This window comes from Muscardinus avellanarius, assembly GCF_963383645.1.
Source record: "Muscardinus avellanarius genome assembly, chromosome: 6".
NCBI lineage: Eukaryota > Metazoa > Chordata > Mammalia > Rodentia > Gliridae > Muscardinus > Muscardinus avellanarius.
This window is the reverse complement of record NC_137791.1, coordinates 128,578,528-128,601,302: the sequence shown is the minus strand read 5'-3', so window position 1 is coordinate 128,601,302 and position 22,775 is coordinate 128,578,528. Positions and strand designations below refer to the sequence as shown.

Here is a 22,775-nt window from a genome sequence, read left to right as displayed (position 1 = left end):
GGGATCGCAGCTTCGAGGCCATCCTCGGCAACTATTTCAAAACAAAAAGTAAAATAGGTCTGGGAGTGTAGCTTAGAGGTGAAATGCTCCTGGGTTCAATCCCCAGGATCACAAAAATTAAACAAACAAACAAACAAACAAGCAAACTCTACTTCCAGATATTATTTCTATACTTTATTACTAAAATAGTAATTGCTTGACAAATATTGGTTGTTTTTCAGTGGGAGACACCATGAAAAGCATTTTCTTTCATCTTCTAATAACTCTGAAGTATATCCATTCCCCCATTTTAAAGATGGGGGTAGGTACACAGCATCCATTTGTACAGATTTGGGCCTCAGTAAAGATTTGCTGCTGATGGCTGGCTCCGCATCTTCTGATTACCTGGAAGTCCCTATTCTCAAGCTCCCTTTCTCTACTGCTCAGTCCTTCTTCTATACTCTCCCTCCACACTCATAACAGAGCCAAAGCTCCTGGCCTCTGAGTCCACCCCTAGGCAGCCCTCTGTGCTTGACCCAGGCGGCCTGGATCCCGGGAGCCTGGGTCTTCCTCTGTGCCGTGCTCCCTATCACCACCCACTGCTGTGCTTCTAGTCAATCATCTGACCACTCTAGGCCTCCAGGGCCCCATCTCTAAACTCAAATGATTTAGCAGGGCATGGGGACACATGCTTGTAATCTCGTACTTGGGAGGCTAAGACTGGAGGAGCTCAGCTTTGAGACCAGCCCCAACCACTCAGGGAGAACTCATTTAAAAATGAGAAGGAAAAAGGGCTAGGGATGTAGCTTGGAGGTACAATGCCCCTGGGTTCAATCCCTAGTAAGTGATTACCCTGATCATCAAAAAACACTTTCCAAGTCAGGCTTTTTGTGTGTGTGTGTGGGGGGGGGTACTGGGTTCCTGGAAGCCCTTCTACCTCCAGGCTACACTCCCAGACCTATTTTTTTATATTTTTATTTGGGAACAGGGTCTCTTAAACCAGCACAGTTGGCTTCGAACCTGCGCGATCCTCCTGTCTCAGCCTCCCAAGTGCAGGGATTACAAGCATGCACCACCACGCTTGTTATTTTCAACATGTAAAAAACCAGAACAGGGCTTGTTCTGCCCCTTGGACCTTCTGCTTCCCATCCCAACTGCAGTCTGTGTGGCGTGACGGTCTCAAAGGCGATGCGGCTCTGGGCCAAGGCAGGAGCTGCTTCTGATGAAGGCTAGCCAGGCCTTGGAGCACAGGCCTTTGGCTCTCACTTACTTTGAGTTTAGTGCTAAATTTCCTGGGGGTTAAAGCGCTTCACTCCTCAAAGAGGAAGTAAAAGGGGCCATGAGAAAAAAGCAGCACAGACCTTTGATCAAGCCCCAGCACAGCCACCGCCCTAATACCCGGGTCTCCCCTAAGCCCGGTGTCCACAGCTGGTGCATAGGTCCATTGCTTAGGTGCCGGCCTTTACCTTTGGTTTGTCCTTGTGTGCCTGGGAAGGGAGGTATTCAGGGGTTCCTGGGCCACGTGCAGAGGCTTCCCTTCCCTGGCTAGGACCCAGGACCAGGGCATTTTTATGCACCGGGTAGAGTTGCAGGATGGAGTCACATTTGCATTCCTTTCATTTCTACTTCTTTATTGACCTATAACATATTTAATAGGAATAATAAAAAAATGGCTGAGAGTCCCCATGCTAAGATTTTCTCTCATGGAGGAGAATAGGCTTTATGGTCCTGATGTAAACTGCTCTGTGGAGAAGTCAGGCTCACAGAATCAATTCATCTTTCTTGCTTTGTTGGTGTCGTGTTTTGGTTTTGTTTGGCATCTTTTACAATGTTTTTCTCAGTGCCTTGAAGAGAGCAGATGCCATCTCATCCATTGGCACGTCAGGACTGACGGACATGAAGAAGTTGGCCAAGTGGGCAGCAGAGTCCAAGCTCGACCCAAATGACCCCAACAACGCCCCGCTGATGCAGCTAATCTCGGTAACGTGGCCAGAGGCACACACGCCATCCCTAAACTCAGAGATAATAGAAGAAATGCTGTGCCCTTGACAGGCACGGGCTTCCACGCCGTGTTCTGTTCCGTACTGTTTAGAGCAGGGCTGAGTGAGAGGTTTAATTCCAGCCTCACTGCGGACCTGGCTGCAGGGCCAACGTGAGCATCGATGCTCCCGAGCCCTACGCTGTCCTCATAGTGTGGTCACCAGGGAACCAGCTGCTGCTCATAAACACTTGGCGGGCACACAGCCCGTGTGCCCTCAACATGAGCTTGTCCTTGCTTTTACCTTCGACCTACGTAAAACCACCCAAAAAGGTTTAATTTCCTTATGTTTTAATGTACTTGGTCTTTCAAATCTGCCCATGTGTAAAATGATGAAATGGTCCCAAAACAATGTTTTGGGGGAGAAAATGCCTATCACCTGGATCTGTGTCTTCTCTGGTTTGTACAGGTTGCCACCAGTGGTGAGTCCTATGTCCCTGATTTCTTTCGGCTGGAGCAGCTGCAACAGGAATTTAATTTTGTCTCAGATGAGGAATTGAACCGATCCAAACGATTCAGACTTCTTTCTCTTAGAAGCCAAGAGGTGCCAGAATTCCGAAATTATAAGCAAATTCCTGTATATGACCGAGAAATTATGGAAAAGGTATTTCAGGTAAGAAATTTCTTGAGAGGGGCTAGTAATATCTGCTGTACCCGCCCATTGGTATGGTGTTCTATACATGAACTTGGTTGCTGTTGTTAAGTTCTCTTTAGCAATATTATTTTCTCTTTTATAGCACTTTTATATATGTAACCTATCCATTGTTTATCTGGAATTGGACATTTGAATAATCTCTTTGCTTTAATAATGGCATATAAACTAATCAGTAGCCAGGATTCCAAATCAGGCAGTTGACTACCTACAATTAGAATTATAAAGCTGAAAAATATCCTCGGGTTAATGTGGCAAATTATTCCTGTATTGATCAGAAATTCAATTCCATGGTAATGCAGTAGGCATTTGCTAAGCACTGTGTCCCAGGCACAGTGGCAAAGCATGCTGGGTAGAATGTGAACCACGCCAGGGCGGGCCAGGCAGGGAGGACGCAAGGGACAGGTTGGGCTCCATCCTAGGCAAGATAGGAGGAAGACCAAAGGCTCAGAGAAGGGCAAATCTTAGAGGCAAGGTGGAGCCAAGGAGCTCTTGAGGAATTAGAGGAAACAGAGTAGGCAGCACAGGCCAGTGGAAGGCAGACAAGTTTGCATTTGGTGGAGCGAATAGAGAGCCACTTAGAAGTTAATACTCTGGTTTCTCATGCAAAAACTATTCTTAGGAATGTATTTGTTTATTCCTTGCAATGGTTTGGACTTGTGATCCTAAAAGATAAAAACCCAATTTTGAACCACCTTAGGCACCAATGGGAGTTTACTGGAAGATGAAATTCTCAAATAGGGTGTTTCCATCATCATTCCCACCACTGCAATCTAAACATCCAGCATGCACACTTAGAAGTAGTGAGGTATATCTGCTTACAGGTCTGGAGATATCAGCCCATGTACATAGTCCTTTTACACAGGCTGCCAAGCAGGAGCCAAGGATACAGGTCTTTAAGGCATGATGGTGAGAGGCAGAGCAACAAAGGGTAGGGGTAAGGGACGTATATAGTCCCCAAGGCCACACCCCAGGGACCCACCTCTGAGCATGGCTGCCCCCAGAACATGAGATCTCATAACATAGGGTTAAGTAGCTGTAGACTTGGGAGCAGAGAGATGCCCTGTGCCTCAGGTGCTCCAGATGGGAGACTTCCCACTGCCAGCACCCTCAGCATCCTGTCGGGCCTTCTGGTATGGCGACTTCCTTCTCCCATTTGCAGATGGGCTTTTTCTACTTAGCCCCATGGTCACCGGCATCATCCAGGTTCACATCTGGTGGCTTCAGTCAGCAGAGAGATGCATCCCTGCTGTCCCAGGCTCTGAGTCAAAAAGCTGGGGTTGGAAGCCACCAGTGGACATTCAGCCACAATCCAGAGTGAGCATAAAGGAGAACATGGTGGTTCCCAGGGACACGCACTCTATGACAGAAAAAGAGTGAGGCCCGAGCCAACGATGCCCAAGGAGTCCATTGCCCACCTGGAGTAGTTGGCCCAAGTCAGTCACTTCCAGACGCTGAAATTTTTATAATTGCTTTACTTAAAATAGATAAGGAAAATCTGAGGCAGGGGCTTTTGCTAGTTGCTTGATGACTTTTGCACCTTGGGTTATAATACTTGCTCTATCTGTTCCATGGCCTCCATTCTTTCTTGCATGAACATTTGAACTTTTAAGCACTGTATAAGAGTTGGTAAGGCGGTGCTATGGTTTAGATATAGAATGTCCCCTGGAAGAGCTCATGTATTGATGATCAGGGATGATGTATTTAAGTCATGAGGTTGGAATTTTACCAGTGGATGAATCTAGTGTAATGAATTTATTAGGTGGCAACATAGGCAGGTGGGGTGTAGCTAGAAGAGGTGGGCCACTGGAATGTGGGCTCGGAGATGGTGTCTGTATCCTTGAGCCCATTCTCTCTTGCTTCCAGCCTCCAAAATGTGAGAGCAGATTCTGCGGGCGTGCTCTCTTTCACTCTCTCCCTCCCTCTCCCTCTCCCTCTCCCTCTCCCCCTCCCCCTCCCCCTCCCCCTCCCCCTCTCCCTCTCTCTCTCTCTCTCTCTCTCTCTCTCTCTCTCTCTCTCTCTCTTTCTTTCTCTCTCTCTCCCCTACATGTCTTTAATTCCACAAACTGCATCTGGCCTAACACAGACTGAACTCCTGGAATCTCCAAAACTGTCAGCAAATAAATCTTCCTCTAAATTGTTGTCATCAAGTTTTTTGGGTCACAGTAATGAGAGTGCTGACAGAAACAGGTACTTTAACCAACTGATTTAGAATCCTGGGTCCTGCAGCAGCAATCACTTCTGAGAGTTAGGAAGAAGAAACGTTTAAACCCTAGTTTATGACTTAATTCACATGTGATAAATAATCTCCTAACCCTAAGGAGAATAACAGAGAGTACTTTAAAATCATAAAATTATCATGTCCTTTTAATTTTAGGACTATGAGAAACGGTTACGAGACAGAAACATCATTGAAACCAAGGACCAGATAGACACCCACAGAGCCATAGTAGCCAAGTACCTCCAGCAGGTAAGAAATCACTGAAAAAGGCTTCCTAGGGGAGAGAGCCAGCATTCTAAGGGTGAAATGTTCCCTATTTTACATATGTCTTGCTGCCTTTAAAAACCATGTTTTAAGCTACTTATGTGACTGACAACTGTCTTCACCTTTTGAATATATGAAGCCACTAGACCATGCCATGGTTTATTAGCAGTTATTATCTTAAATAACATATAATTACAAGGTTCTCAATTTCTAAGTCATGTTTTTATGGTATTTTATGTTTGCATTTAGGGTGTATTGCATTATAATCATAACCGTAGTGATCAGAGGAAAACAAACGTTCTTCAACCATACACTCACTGCCCCATGCACTAGGAAAGAAAAAAAGTTGAAATGTCTATTTGTTATCCTTTTTCCTTTCTTTTTTTTTTTTTGCCTGCCCTTCTTCCTTCCTTCATTCCTTCCCTCCCTCCATCCTTCTTTCCCTCCTTCCTTTCTTTCATCCATAAACGTAATTTGTGGAAGAAACTTAAACAATACATTTTTCCATGTGGTTTATCTACCCTATGACTCATGTAGACAAAAATTGTTTATGGTATTGAAGAGGATATTTATTTTTTGTTTGTTTTTTGTTTATTTACTTTGCAGTGCTGCAGATCAAACCCAGGGCCTCTTGCATGCTATGCAAGTTCTCTACCACTGAGCTACACACCAAACCTCAGAGGCCCTTCATTTAAGTTAGAACATGAGTCATTCAGAATTGGGAAAGGGTTTCAGAATCAGTTCTGAATTGTGTACACTCCAGACTCGCCCGATTTTTTATAATTGGTAATTAATTTACTCAGCAAAAAATTCCTGTCTTATGTGTCAAAAACTTTCCCAGCTTCTGAAAATATAAGTGAACAAAACAAACAAAACAAAGGAAACAAAAGCCCGCTTCTGTTTTTATCTATATAAACTGGAACACCTAGTGGAAAAACTAGGTAATTCACAGCAAGAGGAGACCAGTGCAGTAGAGAAAATTACAGCTGGGGAGGGGGTTGGGGGATCTGAGGTACATTAGGGAAAAGATTGGAAGGAGGATAGGGAGTAAACTATGAAGTTTAAATAATAAGAACATTTTAAGCTGGACATGGTGGCACGTGCCTATAATTCTAGTACTTGGGAGGCCGAGACAGGATGATTCCAGGTTTAAGGCCAGCCTCTCTAACTTAGTGAGACCCTATTTTAAAGTAAAAATTTAAGAAGGGCTAGGGGTGTATCTCAGAGGTAGAAGGCCCCTGGGTTCAATCCTCAGTACCAAAATATTAATAATAAGAAAAAAGGGACATTTTAAATAAAGCTGATTTTCTTTCCCCAGGTTAGAGAATCAGTGGTAAACCGTTTCCTAATTGCAAAACATCATTTTATTCTTACTGATTTGGTAGTCGAAGAAGATGTTCCCAATATCAGGTAAAATATGATAATAATAATAATAATAATAATAATCAAAACACAGACAATATTATTACCTCCTATAAAATTATTCTCGTTCTAATATATACAAGATGTCATGTAAGATTTTTTAAATGGTCATATGGTATACATTCGGGGCTGGCTCCACCTGACTTGTGAGGACAGAGGGGGAGGGGCTTCTATCAGGACAAGTGCCACCCAGCTCACCACCCATCCCAGGGCAGTCAGTGCAGGTGGCCCAGATTCCCCTGAGGTTCTGGGTTCAAGGGGGAGGCCGGGTTCCAGCCCCTCAACTGGGAGGCAGGAGCCCTGGTGTGAGCGGGGTGAGGGCTGCTTGGGAAGTGGATACTGCCCTGGAAGTTGGGCGTTGACCATGTGCTCCACGGACTCCTCTCATTTAGAATGACCCTCGGGTGGTCTCAGCTGGGGGTAGGCGCATAAAAGATGCGAGGCTGTCTCAAGGGGTCCCTCCAACTTTGCAGCCTCTTCTGTGATCGAATCTCACGGTCTTCTAAAAGGGTCATTTCCTCTGCATGTCCTCTCCACCATCCAAGTGGGAAGGAGACAAAAGATGGTGCTGTGCATGGCAGCCCCTCCCCGTCTCCATCCACGCACAGAGGAAGACCAGGCCCGTGGACGCTCCAGGGCCTCTGTTCCAGGCCCGGGGTCCTGCCGTTGAATGTGTCATTCATGAAAATTACACTTAGAACAGATGATGATTTTTCATGCTGTTTTTCTTTTCTTTCTCTTTCCTTTTTTTTTTTCTTTTTTTTTTTCTGCTTTACTTTCTACATTAAGTTCTGAAGGCTCGGGGTATGTTCATTCATTTTTTTCCTTTCTTTCTTTCATTTCGGTTTGTTCTTGGTTTTAAACTAAGATGTTCTGTATTTAATGGTCCCAGACAATATGGTGTGTCCAGGCAGATCTCCCCCATTTGGCAAAGTCTCATGGGGAGGGAAGAGTATGGATGCAGGAAGGGACTTGGCCCATCATGACACCTGGAAAAGCTGTGTCTCCGAGGGCCCCAGTTTGGGTTAGGTGGGTGTCCAAGCAGAATGACTGAGAACGTGAGCTCTGCTGCCAGTGGCGTGAGTTTGAACCCCGGCTCCCCTCCTCTACTCAGGAGCCTACAGCAAATCATAGCACTTCTCAGAGCATCCAGTTTCTTCATCAGAAAAATGGGGTAAAGACTACAGTTGCAAGAATTAGAAATAATATAGGTAAGCTCCTAGCACTCTTCTTGGTACAGAGAAGGTGCTTAAACATGGTACCTGTCCCATGTAAGACCCTGGAGAAGAGATGGGTGGTCCCTGGATCCTCTCCGAGGTCCCCTACTGGAACCATCAGCTGTTCCTGGGCTGCAGCGCCTTCTGCCCAGCTGGCTGCACCTCTTGCAAAGGGGGCTGCAAGCTAGAGACTACTTAGCCAGCGCCCATTCTCAGCAGGGAAGCGACAGGCATGAGCCCCGAGGCCCCAGGCTGGCTCTGCATGGCCGGCTTTGTTCTGTGACTGCTGGGCATAGTCATTAATTTCAGCTTTGGGGCCATATCTGCCTTTCTGTTTAGTCTCTGAGCTAGAATTTATGGTGCTTCTTGGATTCTTCTCCCATCATCCACTGACCTTGTTGCCTTCGTCTTCCAAAATGTATTTGAGTACCATCTCAGTGGAAGGTGGGACTGAGAAGAGGTTTCCCCTCCTCCACACTCTGTCCCCCTCCCTTCACCCCTCTTCCTCCAGCATCATCACTACATCCCACCGTGGCCCTTTTAGGGTAACCTCTGAGAGCCAGGTCAGCCCAGGGTGCCACACACGGCCCTCTCTCTATCCTCGACACCACCCCAAGAGGAAGGTACCACCACCCTCTTAATAGAGGATGAAACAGGGTCAAGAGGTGAAATAAACTGCTCAGGAGAGAGTAGAGCCAGGATTCACACCCAGTTTTGTCCAACCTCAGTGGGAACTTCCCAGAGCCTCCCTGGAAGGCTGCGTTCATATAAATGGAGCCGGTTAATAGTTCTCCTGGGCTCAGAGAAGGAGCGTCCCTTTTGCCTGATGTGGCTGTGCCTCTGGGGAGGGGTGATACTGGTCCTGAGAGACAAATAAAAATACAATTGACCTGCAGGGGTGGGGGCTGGCAGGAGCAGGATGGAGGGCTGAGCAGGAGGCGCCTGGGAGGTAGGGGAGCTAGGCAGAGCACAGCGCTCTGCTGCCTCTGAGAGCAACAGCTGAATGCAATAGATGTTAGCAATCGGTGCTCTGGGATCACCCCCATTTGGCAGAATGTCTGCACTATCTCTGCCCTCCTTAAATGAACAACTTCCAAAGGCCTGTGAGAAACCCTGGGGCAGAGTTCGGGAATCATCTCACAATTTTCCAGACCTTTCTTTTTCTTCAAGTCCTAATCCTGTCCTGTAATCATTAGCATTCTGGGCCTGAGCCTCTTCAAGTTGACGGAACAAAAGCGCCCGCTGAGGCCCAGGAGGAAAGGTCGGAAGAAGGTGACAGCCCAGAACCTGTCTGATGGAGATATCAAGCTGCTGGTGAACATTGTCCGGGCGTACGACATCCCAGTGAGGAGGCCCGCAGCCAGGTGGGCACCCCCAAAAAGCCCGGAATAGAGGGCACAGGCCTGGCCAGGCATCCCTTCTCTAGAGCTCGCTCAGGCCTGTTTTGAACGGGTTTTGCCCAGGGATGCCTGGGAGTTCTGGCTGAAGCTAAGGACCTGATGTTGGCAAGTGATAGTTCAGGCTGAAAGGTGGTGGATGGGTTGAAGAACAGCTCATGGCGGTCAAGGACCAGAGGTATGGCCAACTGCAAGGTGGACCACAAGGACTGATGGTTTTCCTGGGGTCCTTCTGCCTTTCTTGCTTCCCTCTGAGTGTGCTTTGATGTCGCATGACAGAAGTGGTCCTTACGGCCAGGGTACCACCAAAACGCATCATCATGCTCTCAGGAGAGCAGCTGGAGGAGAGTTCCTGGAGATAACCTTCATTTACTTAAGAATGGCAGCCAGAGAAAAGAAAGGGACACGACCCATTGACCCTAACTCCAGCTAGATGCCCCACTCCCTGTGAGGCTTGGCAGGCCCAGAGATAGATGCCTGGCCTGGAGCACGTAGCCTGGGGTCATTGGAGAGCGGGGTTTAGGAAAAATGCAGTGAGAGAGAATTGGAAGTAGATGGAGACAGAGCCACTGGTCAGGATTCTGCAATCTGAGAGGGAAGAAACCATTTACCCTCCCTCGGCCGGGCATGGGGCCTAAAACAGAGTTGGGGAGGCTCTCATAACCAGGAGGTGACCAGGGAGGATCAGAGTCCACTGAAAACCTTCTGAAATGTCAACAAGCTCAGGGACCGTGGTTGCCACTGAGGCTCTACAGCTTTGAAGGGAACCATCTTCTCTATAGATAGACCTTCCATGTCATTTATTTCTTTGATGAATTTTCCCTCCTAGCAAATTCCAGCAGCCATCGAGGTCTTCAAGGCGTTTCAGTGAAAAGCCTGATGCTTCTCCAAGCGTGCAGAGCCCAGCCCACAGCGCAGACTACCCTCTCAGCCAGGTGACAGCTCCAGGCGTGGGTGCGGCTTCGAAACCTGCCCCTGGGGCTTTAAGACCCCCTATAAGCTTCAGCAACGGTCTTGCTGTCTGCTTCATTTTCCTTTTTTTTATAAATTTCTGTTTTGGTGCATGGTAGTCCTACATCGCAAGGGGTACAAGATGGTAGAGGCATATACACGCATACATCGCTCATCTTTCAAAACATATAATCTAGTAAGCACAACTCGGCTAAAAACGATCCAACCATCATCCTGAACTCAGGCATTCTTCTTGATTTTAAGGTTCTCGTCCGTCCTTTTGTAGAAGTTTCTTTTCAACGAACGATTTGCCACACGACGACGGCCGAAGGACCAAATCCCAGCTGGAACGAAGAACTTGAACTTCCATTTAGGTAAAGATAGATCCCTCTTTAGTGAACTACAGAATATCTTGACGGAATGGAAAGGGAAATAGAGGCTCAACAAGAAATGGTAAAGTGCAGTGTTTATAGCAGGTGAGCTGGCACAAAAAACCAGTGTTCAGATACCGAGTCGTGTGTTCCTCCGTTTGACCCATAGCTAAATCCATTCAAGAATAAAAAGATTCCAGGCATAGTGTTGCACACCTGTATTCCCAGTACTTGGGAGGCTGAGACAGGAGGATTGCAGGTTCAATCCTCAGCAATGTAGCAAGATTCTCAGCAACCTAGTGAGATCCTGTCTCAAACTATAATAGGGTGCAGTGTGGCCAAGAGGTAGAACAACCCTTAAGCCCCCATACAAAAAAAAAAAAAAAAGAATAAAAATGGAAAGATGTCCAGCTTTTGAAACCCGGGGTCACTGCTGGGACACTCTACTTTCCTCCACGTTCTGGCTTTGTCTAGCCCAAATGTTCTCTTACCTTCATTTCGTTGGCTTTATGGCGCTTTAACTTGTCTTCTTTTCCTTTTCACATCTTCTCCTGAAACAAGTTTGAAACACTGTAGTTTCCATAAATAACACTTCCTCCTTCATCAGAAAAGCACAAACATTCCAGAATTTTGGCCATTAGATTTTAGATAGATTTCAAAGATGTTTGTTACTTTACTACTCGAAATGACCTTACCTAATACAACCTTCTCCTTTTATGGAGAAGAAACTGAAACTCAAAGTAAAGTGGAGACCGAGCAGGTATTAAAACTAGGAAAGTCAGAACAGGGGGACAGATACACACAGATACCACTATTATGCATAGAGCAAGAGAAAAGAACAAGAGAACCAATGCTCAGCAAAATACAGGTGGTAGCCCAGCCGCCAAACATACAGTGGAGAGGCATACTGGGCAGGTTCCAGTTGGGTCCTGTGTTGCTTTGTTCGCATATGGAAGAGTGAATGGGAGCGGGGACTATTCTTGAGCCATAGAATAAAAGGGCATTTCCCGCTGGCAGGGGTCTCACTGGAGAGGCGCTCTCTGGGGCCTCGCTGCCGAGGAAGACCATGACTAATTCCATGTTCAGCTGAAGACCTTGTAGTCAGCCACTGAGCTGCCTCAGTCCCAGCAAGCTTATACAGCTTAGCACGAGAGTAGGAGGGAATATAAATCTCACTAGGAACAACAAGAGGAGGGCTTGACTCTGCACAGTCTCCAGTCTAGCCCTCTGTCCACCGGAATGTAGGAATTATAGTGTCCGCATATAAGGTAAATCCTGGAGATGAAAACACCACTATTAATCCTCACATCTGTGCTGCTATTGGGGTATTTGCCAAATGCTGACATTGGGGTGCTCATAATTTCTATTCTGCCTGTGTTCTCAGTTCCTGTTCACTTGTTCTTTTGCAGGGCCCCTAACGGGGACTACAGCACAGCAAGTTTACAGTCAGTGAAAGATGATGTGTTTATCAATATTTTTGATGAAGTACTGTATGATGTCTTAGAGGTGAGTTCTTAGTTTTAAGGAAAACGTGTGAACTCTGAAGTCATTTGTGCATCCTCTACCCACTATTTAAGACTCAAACACATTTTCCATCTTTCTTGTATTTGAAATGGTGGGAATTTGACATGCGCAATTGGGAAAAAGAGAACTCGGCTTATTTTCAGCCGAGTATTTATTCTGAGCCAGGACTCCTTGTGGTTACTTTATATACGTTGACTTATTTAACTCTAAAACAACCCTATGGAGTAGATTGTTGTGAAATCTCCAGTGGACTAGGGGAAAACTGAAGTTTGGGGAAGTTGCATGACTTTCCTGGGGACGCGAAGATGTCGGGACTAACACTGGATTGAATCTGTATAACCTGAGTCCACATGCTATCAGCCAAAATCCTGCTGCTTTGCTGCTATTGAATTAACCAAATGAATGTCTGTAGTTCTTAATTATTAATTCCCACACTTCCTTCAGGACGACCGTGAGACAGGAGGTGGAATCCATACCCGTATTGAGAGACACTGGTTGGGATGTGTGAAAATACCATTTAGCACTATATATTTCCAAGCAAGGGTGAGTATCTAAAGTTAGAAGTTAGAATTCCATCAGAATAAGAAACCACTCTATCCATTTTCTGGTTAACCTCAACCCTGAGAAAATAAGTGTGCAAAGCCCTTGGAAAGATAAAAATCACTGTATGAGGTCATTAATCTCCAGCATTCTTGCATGGGTTATTAAGAAGCTACATTCCTTAGAGCTAGTGGTTAGTGTCTGACTGTTCCAATCTGAGAATTTTGTTAGACATTTAAATAGAAGTGATGAAGGTGGGACAAAGTAGAATTTGTCAAACTGACAAAAAGGGGGATGGATGGAGGCCTGAAAGTAACTCGGAGAAACCAACAGGACAGTCTACGGCCCATTTAATCCGGAACATTCTATTAATGTTTCTGCAAGTGCACACTATTTAAAACGTGAAAAATTCTTAGTACAGACATGCTCGACGAAGGCGTCCTTCTTCAGAGGAGGTGATTTTGCTTAAGACCATCCACTAGGTTGAAGACTCTTGATTGACTTAGCTCCCATGTGAGACAGAGATTCTGAAATTTCTTAAACACCCCAGTATTAAATCCATGGCAACAGGGGACCGGGAGCCACTGTGATACCACACCCAGCAAATGCTGCTGAGGCCACAGGGTCTCCAGCCAGACCAAGACCGAAACTTCAGTCTGAGAGATTTGTGGTGGCTAGAATCAAATCGACCAGAATCGCCATCCTCCCTAGGGAAATGGGAAGTCTACAGGTTTTACTCCAGTGAGGAGCTTGCCAGAACCTTCAGTTCTCACTGAATGCAGTGGCACACGCCTAGAATCCCAGGACTTGGGGGATCACAGGTTAGAGATAAACCTCTGCAACTTGTTGGAGCTCTCTGCAACTTAGCAAGACTCTGTTTCAAAATAAAAAATAAAATAAAGCCAGGGGTGTAGCTGGGAGGTAGACTAGCGCCAGGTTCAGTTCCTAGTACCAAAAGAAAAGGAAGAGGAAGAGGAAGAAAAGGAGGTGGTGGTGGTGGTGGGTGAGGAGGAGGAGGAGAATTATTTACATCTATTCGAATAGATGCTAAAGAAAAAAAATAAAATTAGAGTACATCATCTTACAAACCAAACTACCTGTAATACTTGGCACTACTGAATTTAACATTTGGAGGGCACTCAGAAGTAATCTGATAAACTAACCTCCTCTACGACAGCCTGGTAACACGTAGGCTCAATGTGATCCTGGAACTCTCCACTGTGAGGCAGTAGGTTCTTTTTCCTTGAACTGTGCCAGAGTCCACATACCTCCCGTTTTCTACGTCTGGTTCAGTTCTCTGGAGCCACATGTAACAAGTAGAAGAATCTGGATTCAGTATTAGCAATAATAGTAACTCTATCAGGTACATATTATGCACCATACCTAGGTTGTTTATATATCTCCTTGACTAAAGCTCAGAGCAACACAACTGACATCTTTATCTTCTTTTTTTTTCTTTGGGGGGAAAAACCTGCCTATTTATTTATTTTTTAAATTTTATTGGGGCACTATAGTCGCACATCATAATGTGGATCATGTTGACAATGGCATGTATTCACACAGTACTTGGTGCCTTCCCTCCCCCTTCCCCTTTTCCATCCCTCCCCATACTGAGTGTCCAGGTTAGCAATGTTATATTCACATGTATACACAGAGTTGAATGTAGTTTTTCCATTAACTAACCTCAGCCTTCTTCCTCCCCTACCCTTCCTTTGTGGCTTTGCTGAGGTTTCCCCTCCATCATCTGGAGTCCCTCTGGTATCCCTAATACTCCCTAGCTTGAGCATATTAGAGAAAACATATGTCCCTTCTCTTTCTGTGCTTGGCTGATCTCACTTAACATCAGGTTCTCCAGGTCTTTCTATCTTCTTGTGAATGACATGATTTTATCCTCTTTTTAAAGATGAAGGGAAGCCCAGAGAGGCTGGGTAGCTGACCCAAATCCCAGAGCTCATGGCACACCAGGTGTTCAGCTTTCAGGGACCCCAGCTAACTCCGGGCGAGGGGCATTGGTAAAAGTAGATTTGATTTTCTGGTTTCAATGTTTTGCTACACATGTGGAGAAGGGCTTCATTACATTTGTCATGTAAAAAGTTTTGTCTCACTCCAAAGCCCGTGCCCTTAAGTGTACCCACAGGGAACATTTGGCAATGTCTGGAGGCGTTTTTGGTGGTCACAACTAGTGGGGCTGCTTCTGGCAGCCCGTGAGCAGAGACTCAGGAAGCTTGCCTTTGAATTTCTGTTGGAAAATCACCAGAAGGTTGACCAAGTCACATTTTCTCTACAGATTGATGGAACCTTTAAAATAGATATCCCTCCAGTTCTCCTGGGCTACAGTAAGGAACGCAACATGATTATTGAGCGAGGTTTTGATCCTGTCCGAAGCTTAAGTGAAGGTTCCTACATCACCTTGTTCATTACCATCGAGCCTCAGCTGGTTCCTGGAGAGTCGGTGCGCGAAAAGGTAACTGGTGTAGCCTGGAAATCCCTGCCTGATGCTGATGAAACATGAGAATTGCCGGCAAGGCTAAGCTCTTCTAAGATCTGACTGTGCTACACAGAGGCTCTCTTACTTCAATCTTATTGTTTTTTCAGTTTGGACAAATGATGGGGAGAGATCACATGTGTGGGTTTGTGCTTTCACTGAGCCAATAATTAGGTCCATCGACAATCTCAACTTTTAGGCAGAGCAAGACAAATGTGTTCTGTGTTTAGGAGAGCTTTCTCAGTGTGAAGAGAATGAAATATGACAAATTAGAAAATTGGATCACTATCTTATTTGACATTTGCTGGCAAGCAGGCCAGAATAGATTTCCACATGTGACCTCAGGTCTCTGGCAATGCTATGCACTGAATCAATTCATAGGATCATGAGGCCAGATGACCTTCCTGGGTCACCACAATCCATTTCATGAAAGACACAAATATATGTACAAGGGCTCTTTTTAAACAGCTGTAGAAGATAGAATTTCTAGAACTTCTATTTGTTAGCAGCTGTTCCCCAACCTTTATCGTTGAGAAATAATTATGTTAATGTCAAAGATGTGTGCAGAATTTATGCACGCTACTCTCATTGAATTTGGGAGGCGTTGTTGTGACCTTATTCATATATAAACTAACACAGCATAGTAACCACCACCAATGTTTTAATTTCTTACCCTGGTCTCCATACTGTTAGATATCAGATGTATGTTCTCTCCTTTAATACGCACAGATATCTCGGGCAGTGGGTCTCTAGCTTATCAGAAAGGAAAATAAGTCTTGACTTATCCAGGGTCACACAGGCAGTATGTGGCAGAGGTAACACTTAAACATCTGTCCCACTCCACCTTGTAAACATCGACACGCATTACTGCTTCACTGAGCATCCTCCTTGCGATCGACATCTTCTAGGTTCTAGGGTAAGCAGCTATAGAAAAGCAGGTGGAAACTCCGCCAGGTTTACATTCCTGCATAAACACAAGTTGTTAATCACAAGCTTCCCTGCATAACTTCCTGCGCTGACTCGAGTTTCCCACTGTAATTAAGACTCAGATGGAGATGAGAAAAATGAACACACTTCCATTTCTTTTCCAGTACTACACTTCGGCTCACAGAGAAAAATACTGCTTGCATCTCATTTGCAAGACATTTATAGGATATGAGGATTACTGGGAAAACAAATGTACATGAGTTCACATTAATCTTATATGCTACGTTTTGCTACTACAGCTGTGGTTCTCAAGAATAAATATTAAAATATGTATATTTCAAAACATTTTCAGAAATGGAAACAGATATGAGCATCTGTCTTCATGTGTAGGAAGCCACATAAGCATCTCCGTGCAGAAAATTCCTCTAGACAAAAGACGATTTTGTTATTTCTATGAATTGAGTCAGGAATTGGACTTCCAAAACACATGAAGTGTTCTGTGACTGACAGGAGGATGCAAACCCCAGACTCCTCCCGGTTGCCTCCTTCCTCAGCCTGATCTCCAAAGGGAGTGTGGGACTCTGGAGAGGCCAGGGGGCCAGTCCAGGTCCTGAGTCTGCAGCCTCCTCCCCTCGGCTGTTAACCAGGCAGCTCGCTGCTGCCCCTGGTGGCCTTTCACTGCCCCATTGTGGTCACGGAAAGCATTTCTCTTAACCTCTAAGAAGAGGACTTAGACATGTTGATTGACAAGACTTTGATATACTAAATGTGCAGTAGCCGAAAACATCACCCTGTAATTCCCCTGCAGAGTGTTGAGGAAAGAGACTCTCTCATCCTGAAGTATCAGGGGCCGCCAGATGGAGCTGCTTTTCACCAGCAGCAGTTCCCGGAATTGGCAGCTTCACTCCCTTCGTCAAGGTGCTATATATATAGTGGTGGACTCACTGATGAAATCACTCCATGGGACTTTTAAAAGCCGTTTACCATGGGAAGGTTTTAAAGAAGCTCTCAAAAAACAGCTCTTAAAACACTTACTTTAACATCCCCTACTCTATATTATCTTGGTTAAAAACAATTTTTTTAAGTAGATGATTTCTGCTAATAAAGTCTTCCTTTCCTTTCTTCTATTTTTTTCTTTCTTGCCTATGATAGATGAGTGACACGCTTAAGAAGGTACCATGTATTTTGTTTTGCAATTCACCAATCAGTAGTCATTAGGCTTTAGTTAGCTGCTTTTGTTCACTCCCCCGGGGGATAGGTGCTGTGTCCGGAGGCTTGTGTGATCTATGGATGTCTGCAGGTCCATGAAGCAGGTCCAGCTTTGGGCTGGGGTTTGGCTCAGGGATAGAGCATGTGCTTAACATGCATGAGACCCTGGGTTCAAGTTTGATCCCCAGCACCAAAACAATTAAGATAAAATAAGATTATTATTATTATTATTATTATTAATAATAATAATAATGTCTTTTTGTCAGGAAGAGACTTAGTCGTCATTCTGAATGTCACCTGCATGCTGGGAGCTGCCTCCACTGTCTCCAAATTCATCCAGTACTCTGTTTCTTATGGAGACAGTGTAGCTCTCACAATTATTTCTGGTCAGTTGGAGCTATCATGGTTTGACTATTCAACGGCAGGAAAAACACATTCCATAAATGTTTATATTAGCCTAGAGGTCAAAGAACTGAGCCCATTAAGAATCTTCCAAATTTGGTGGTGAATCAAACTGTGAATTTGTCAGTTCTACTCAAATCTGCTTCATAACAAACAACCCTAATTCTTTTAGTATCTAGCAATTCCTTGACACTTCTTACATCCCCAACATATCATACTATTCCTGGAATTCCTGTTTCACTCCATGCAATAGCATCTTGGTGGATTATATAATTACTCATAACTATTAACATTTACTAAGCGCTTACCACCCGCTTGCTAGATGTAAGAAGAAACATATTCAAAGCCAGGTCTTGTCCTGAAGATGCACTGGTAATAGAATCGTGATATACAACAGAATGTCCGAGTCTAAGCAGTAGAAAAGATTTTACATGCTTCTGTCAACTTGGAAGACCAGTGGTTGGTGTTGTTTTGAGAGTCGTGCTGTTCTTCCTGGACGGTGCCCACAGGTGCCTCTCTTAGATGTTTCTATTGTTTTCTGTGCCAACCCCCACGCAACCTCTGGCCATATTCAAGAACCTGGCTGCCTGTGAGTTCCCTTTGCACTAGAAGTTCCTTGATGGGGCTGTTTCATGCTCACTTATCCAGAGAACCTAGAATTACATTTAGACCCTCAGCACACAGTTTTCAAGTAATTGGATGAGTCTCGGTACACATCTCTCAAAGAATTGCATGAATGGGGCTAAATGGTTTCATAATTTCCCATCACTCTAAAATCGCGATTATTTCTGTCTTGACAATTCCACCCTAGGGATCTGTGACAGACGTTTTACAGTTGAGATGTTGGATTTCTGAGCCTTCCCTCCTTCAAGTCAACATCAAAATACATGAAAACTCGATTTCTTGGGCTCATCGATCTGAATTGGATTTTATAAATTATTTTAATAACCCAATGGTTTCCACATGGCTCCTTGACTATTCACTAATTCCTTTTATTCCTATTGAGTATGTTTTAAGTGTTTAATGAGGGTGACTTTCTTTTGGGTCACTCCCCTATACCATCCTGTGATAGCATAGGGCTGGAATTATCTTTTTTATTTCTATCTTTGTAATAATAAACGCATTTAAATCTTCAAGATATAGTGTTTAATGGGTCACATTTTAAAATTGTAAATATAATTAAATAAAGTTTCAGGGACAAGCAAGACATGAGAGTTTTGCATAGAATCATCAATGAAGCACCCTACCCAAACCAAACATTTAGTTCCTGTTGACTGTGGAACCTGAACCTGTACTGCTGTGATCATCTGTAAACTCCATGAAGTCTTTCTTTTTAAAGTTTGAGTCCCAGGAAGATGAAAATTTGCTCCAAGCAACAGAGAAGTTTCAAGCTGAATGTGCCTTAAAGTTTCCCAATCGTCAGTGCCTTACAACCGTAATCGACATAAGTGGAAAAACTGTTTTTATTACACGTTATCTCAAACCATTAAACCCTCCTCAGGAGCTCCTCGACGCCTACCCTGATAATCTACAGGCAACAGCAGTAAGTACTGCACAGCCAATCTGTGCTGTTGTGAACGGTGCTTTAAAATTTCAGTATGCTGCTTTTTTCTGTCTTATTTAAGAATCCATTCCAATCTCAAATTATAAATATCAAAATGGCCAGGAGTCATGGTGCATGCTTGTAACCCCAGTACTTGAGCGGTTGAGACAGGAGGGCATGGTGGCGCACGCTTGTAATCCCCATGCTTGGGAGGCTGAGACAGGAGGATCACACAGGTTCAAAGCCAGCCTCAGCTACTTAGTGAGGCTCTCAGCAACTTAGTGAGACCCTGTTTCCAAATAAAATATAAAATAGGTCTGGGAGTATAGCCCAGAGGTAGAAAGCCCTTGGGTTCCACCCCCAGTACCACCAAAAAAAAAAAAAAAAAATTCAATATGCTGCCACTTTGCTATATTTTGTATTACTTAAGAATTACTTATATCAAGATCATTCATGATGAAAGTAAAGATGAAAACTTGTCTCTTACCTTGATGCTTGCTGTCTTTAGAAAGTCCTGAAAGTACCAGGGATGATATAATAACCCATAGTCCATTTTTTCAATAAATAGTTGTTGAGTGTGTACCATGTCCCTGATATAATATTAGTGTTGGAAAATCAGTATATGGAAGATATTCTGCACTTTCAAAATGTCTTACAGAAACATGTTTTCGTTGTATGGTCTTAACAGTTTGTTAGGATTTGAACCAAAACTTCTAACTTCAGAACACATGCACTTTCCACTATTTTATAAGCATCATTTAATTCAAATTAAGCAAAAGATTATTTCAACAATTTAAGTATGTTTTACATTTAGGTCATAGTAGACCATTAGATATGCTTGTGTCATTCTCTGGCTTTGAAGCACCGTACCCATCATGGATTTTTTTTTTCCGGGTCTGGGGATGGAACCCATGGGCATTCAACCTCCGAGCTACACCCCCTGCTCTATTTTTTATTCTTTATTTTGAAACCGAGTCTCACTGAGTTGCAGAGGGCCTCACTAAGTAGCTGAGGCTGTCCGCGAACCACGATCCTCAGGTCTCAGCCTCCCGAATGCTGGGATTACAAGCGTGGGCCACCACACCCGGCTTCAGCATGGATTTTTCATATGTAAAAAATAAAAATGAGTTGCTACTTCATATCACTAAAGACTTAACTGAATAGCATTTTGATTTTTATTTTTTGCAGTACTGGAGACTGAACCCAAGGGCGTTCTACCTCCAAGCTATACTCTCAGCCCTACTGTTTTATTCTTTGTTTTAAAACAGGGTCTCACTAAGTTGACAAGAGCCTCACTAATTAGCTGATACTGGCCACAAGCCTGCAATCCTCCTGTCTCAACCTCTCAAATACTGGGGTTACAAGCATGCACCATGACTCCTGGCCATTTTGATATTTATAATTTGAGATTGGAATGGTTTCTTAAATAAGACAGAAAAAAGCATGAACTTTAATGAAAAAGTATAGTCTCTGACTACATTAAAACTGAGAACTTGAGGGCCCGAGTAGATGTAGCTCAGTGGTACAGCACTTGTCTAGCATGTACAAGGCCCTGGGTTTAATCCCTAGTACCGCAAAAAGAAAAGAAAAATGAGAACTTGAGTTGAACAAAAGACTCCATGAAGAAAATTAAAATTGTCACAAATCAGAAGAGGATATTTAAAACATATATAATACATACAGGAATACTCACCAGAACAGAGAAAAAATCATTTTTTAATCACTTAGAAAATGTGCAAATTCTTAAGTGGAAATTCACACAAGTAGAAGGCCATTAAACATGAAATGATTGACCGCTTTAGAAAGAAAAGTAATATGAGCTATAATTAAAATGCTGTCCATATCTTGGCTTTTAGATACTATTGCTCTCTAGAATGAACCAAGCTCCTTAGAGAAAGGGCTGCTTTCAGGCCCCTATCTGGACTAAGGGGAAGAACATGATCCTGGAAAGTCATATTATATCAGAAAGTAAAGGGGTTGGGGAACGACAAGAACATTTCAAAGAGACACAGGTCTTTCATTGTGAAAGATGGATAATAGCAACAAACTTCTGGATGTCTATTGGGGGTCAAGATAACACAAAATTCAGTAATGTTTGTGATAGAGGAGACTTATTTTAAGAAATGAGATAGGGTTTGCAGCTCTCTGTGTTGCTGGCCATTGCTTTATGGAGCGGGTTTTGTTTCTCCAGGAACTGGTGGCTTGGTACGTGTCGTTGATTCCTTTCTTGCCTGACTCTGTCTCCTTCGCTGGCATCTGTGACCTGTGGAGCACATCTGATGTGAGTTGTTCTTCCTCACAGGTTTACTAACTGGAGCTGACTTAATTGAATAGTAGCTAAATGGCTTGCATAATTTTATATTACAACATGCATTAGTCATCATTAAAATGTATTTGGCCATCTGGATGAGCTAGCTGGGTAAGCTGATTCTGGAGTATATTTTCTTCCTGGTTCAATTTCTCCAAATTTCAGAAATTAAAAAATAAATAAATAAATGAAGAACATAAAATAATACTTATGCTGTCTTGATGCTGAATTATCCACCTAGTATTATTGCCTTAACAATATCCTACTTTTTGTCATAAAAAATCAAAATTGTTTTTATATTGTAATTGGAAATTATATACCCCTTGATTTGTGGGCTTTGTAGGCATGTCATATTATTATTTATTCAGTGTGTGGGGTACTGGGGATTGAACCCAGGGGCCTCCAAACTATGCCCCAGCTCTATTTTATTTTTATTTTGAAACAAGGTCTTGCGAGGTTGATAATCTCACTACTTGCAGAGGCCGTCCTCAATTCTGTGATCCTCCTGCCTCAGCCCCCCAGGTGCTGGGATTACAGGCATGTTCCTCCATGTCTAGCCCAGTGTGTATTTCTTTTCTTTCTTTCTTTTTTCTTTTTCTTTTTGGTGGCCCTGGGGATTGAACTCAGAGGCATTCCCCCAGCCCGGTTTTATTTCTTATTTGGAAAAAAGGGTCTCACCTGGTTGCTAAATTGCCAGGGCTGGCTTTCAGCTTGCGCTCCTCTTGTCTCAGCCTCCTAAGTACTGGGATTATATGCGTGCACCACCATGCTTGTCTCCTTAGTGTGTGTTTCTTAGTTACCTACCACATACCAGACACTGCATTAAGTCCTAGTTAATACAAAATAAAAATGGTCTCCACTCTTGAAAATTTACAATTTGTGATACATAAATTTTCAAGTGAGCCAGGCATGGTGGCATACCTTTGAATAACCAGTACTTTGGAGGCTGAGGCAGGAGGATCACAATTTCACAGCCAGCCTTAGTGACATATATATATATATTTTTTTTTTTTTCAACACAAAAACTAAAGCTTTGAAATGTTTCTCCCCTACATCATCCCAATTGTGCTGCTTATTGATTCTAGAAATTCACATCATCGGTGGTACAGAAAACCATTTTCACTAAAAATGTTGTTGTGGTTGCTGCTGCTTTAAACAATGACCAATAGCCGGGCACGGTGGCGCACGCTTGTAATCCCAGCATTCGCGAGGCTGAGACCGAAGGACTGTGGTTCACAGACAGCCTCAGCCACTTTGTGAGGCTCTCCGCAACTTAGTGAGACCATTTCAAAATAAGGAGTAAAAATAGGTCTGGGGGGTGTAGC

At 43.9% G+C, this 22,775-nt stretch overlaps 1 protein-coding gene across 1 annotated transcript in view; it reads left to right on the top strand.

Annotated features, from left to right (window-relative positions):
* CC2D2A (coiled-coil and C2 domain containing 2A) overlaps positions 1–22,775 on the top strand; it is a gene marked incomplete at its 3' end in the record, with an annotated part of 108,649 nt that overhangs the window by 74,041 nt on the left and 11,833 nt on the right. Inside the window, exons 19-30 of the mRNA XM_080697344.1 lie at positions 1,821–1,959; positions 2,427–2,630; positions 5,047–5,139; positions 6,473–6,564; positions 8,990–9,157; positions 10,020–10,125; positions 10,406–10,515; positions 11,922–12,018; positions 12,481–12,579; positions 14,864–15,040; positions 18,939–19,142; positions 21,334–21,423. Coding sequence (XP_080553470.1) covers positions 1,821–1,959; positions 2,427–2,630; positions 5,047–5,139; positions 6,473–6,564; positions 8,990–9,157; positions 10,020–10,125; positions 10,406–10,515; positions 11,922–12,018; positions 12,481–12,579; positions 14,864–15,040; positions 18,939–19,142; positions 21,334–21,423 — 1,579 coding nt within the window. The remainder of the gene's footprint in view (positions 1–1,820; positions 1,960–2,426; positions 2,631–5,046; positions 5,140–6,472; positions 6,565–8,989; positions 9,158–10,019; positions 10,126–10,405; positions 10,516–11,921; positions 12,019–12,480; positions 12,580–14,863; positions 15,041–18,938; positions 19,143–21,333; positions 21,424–22,775) is intronic.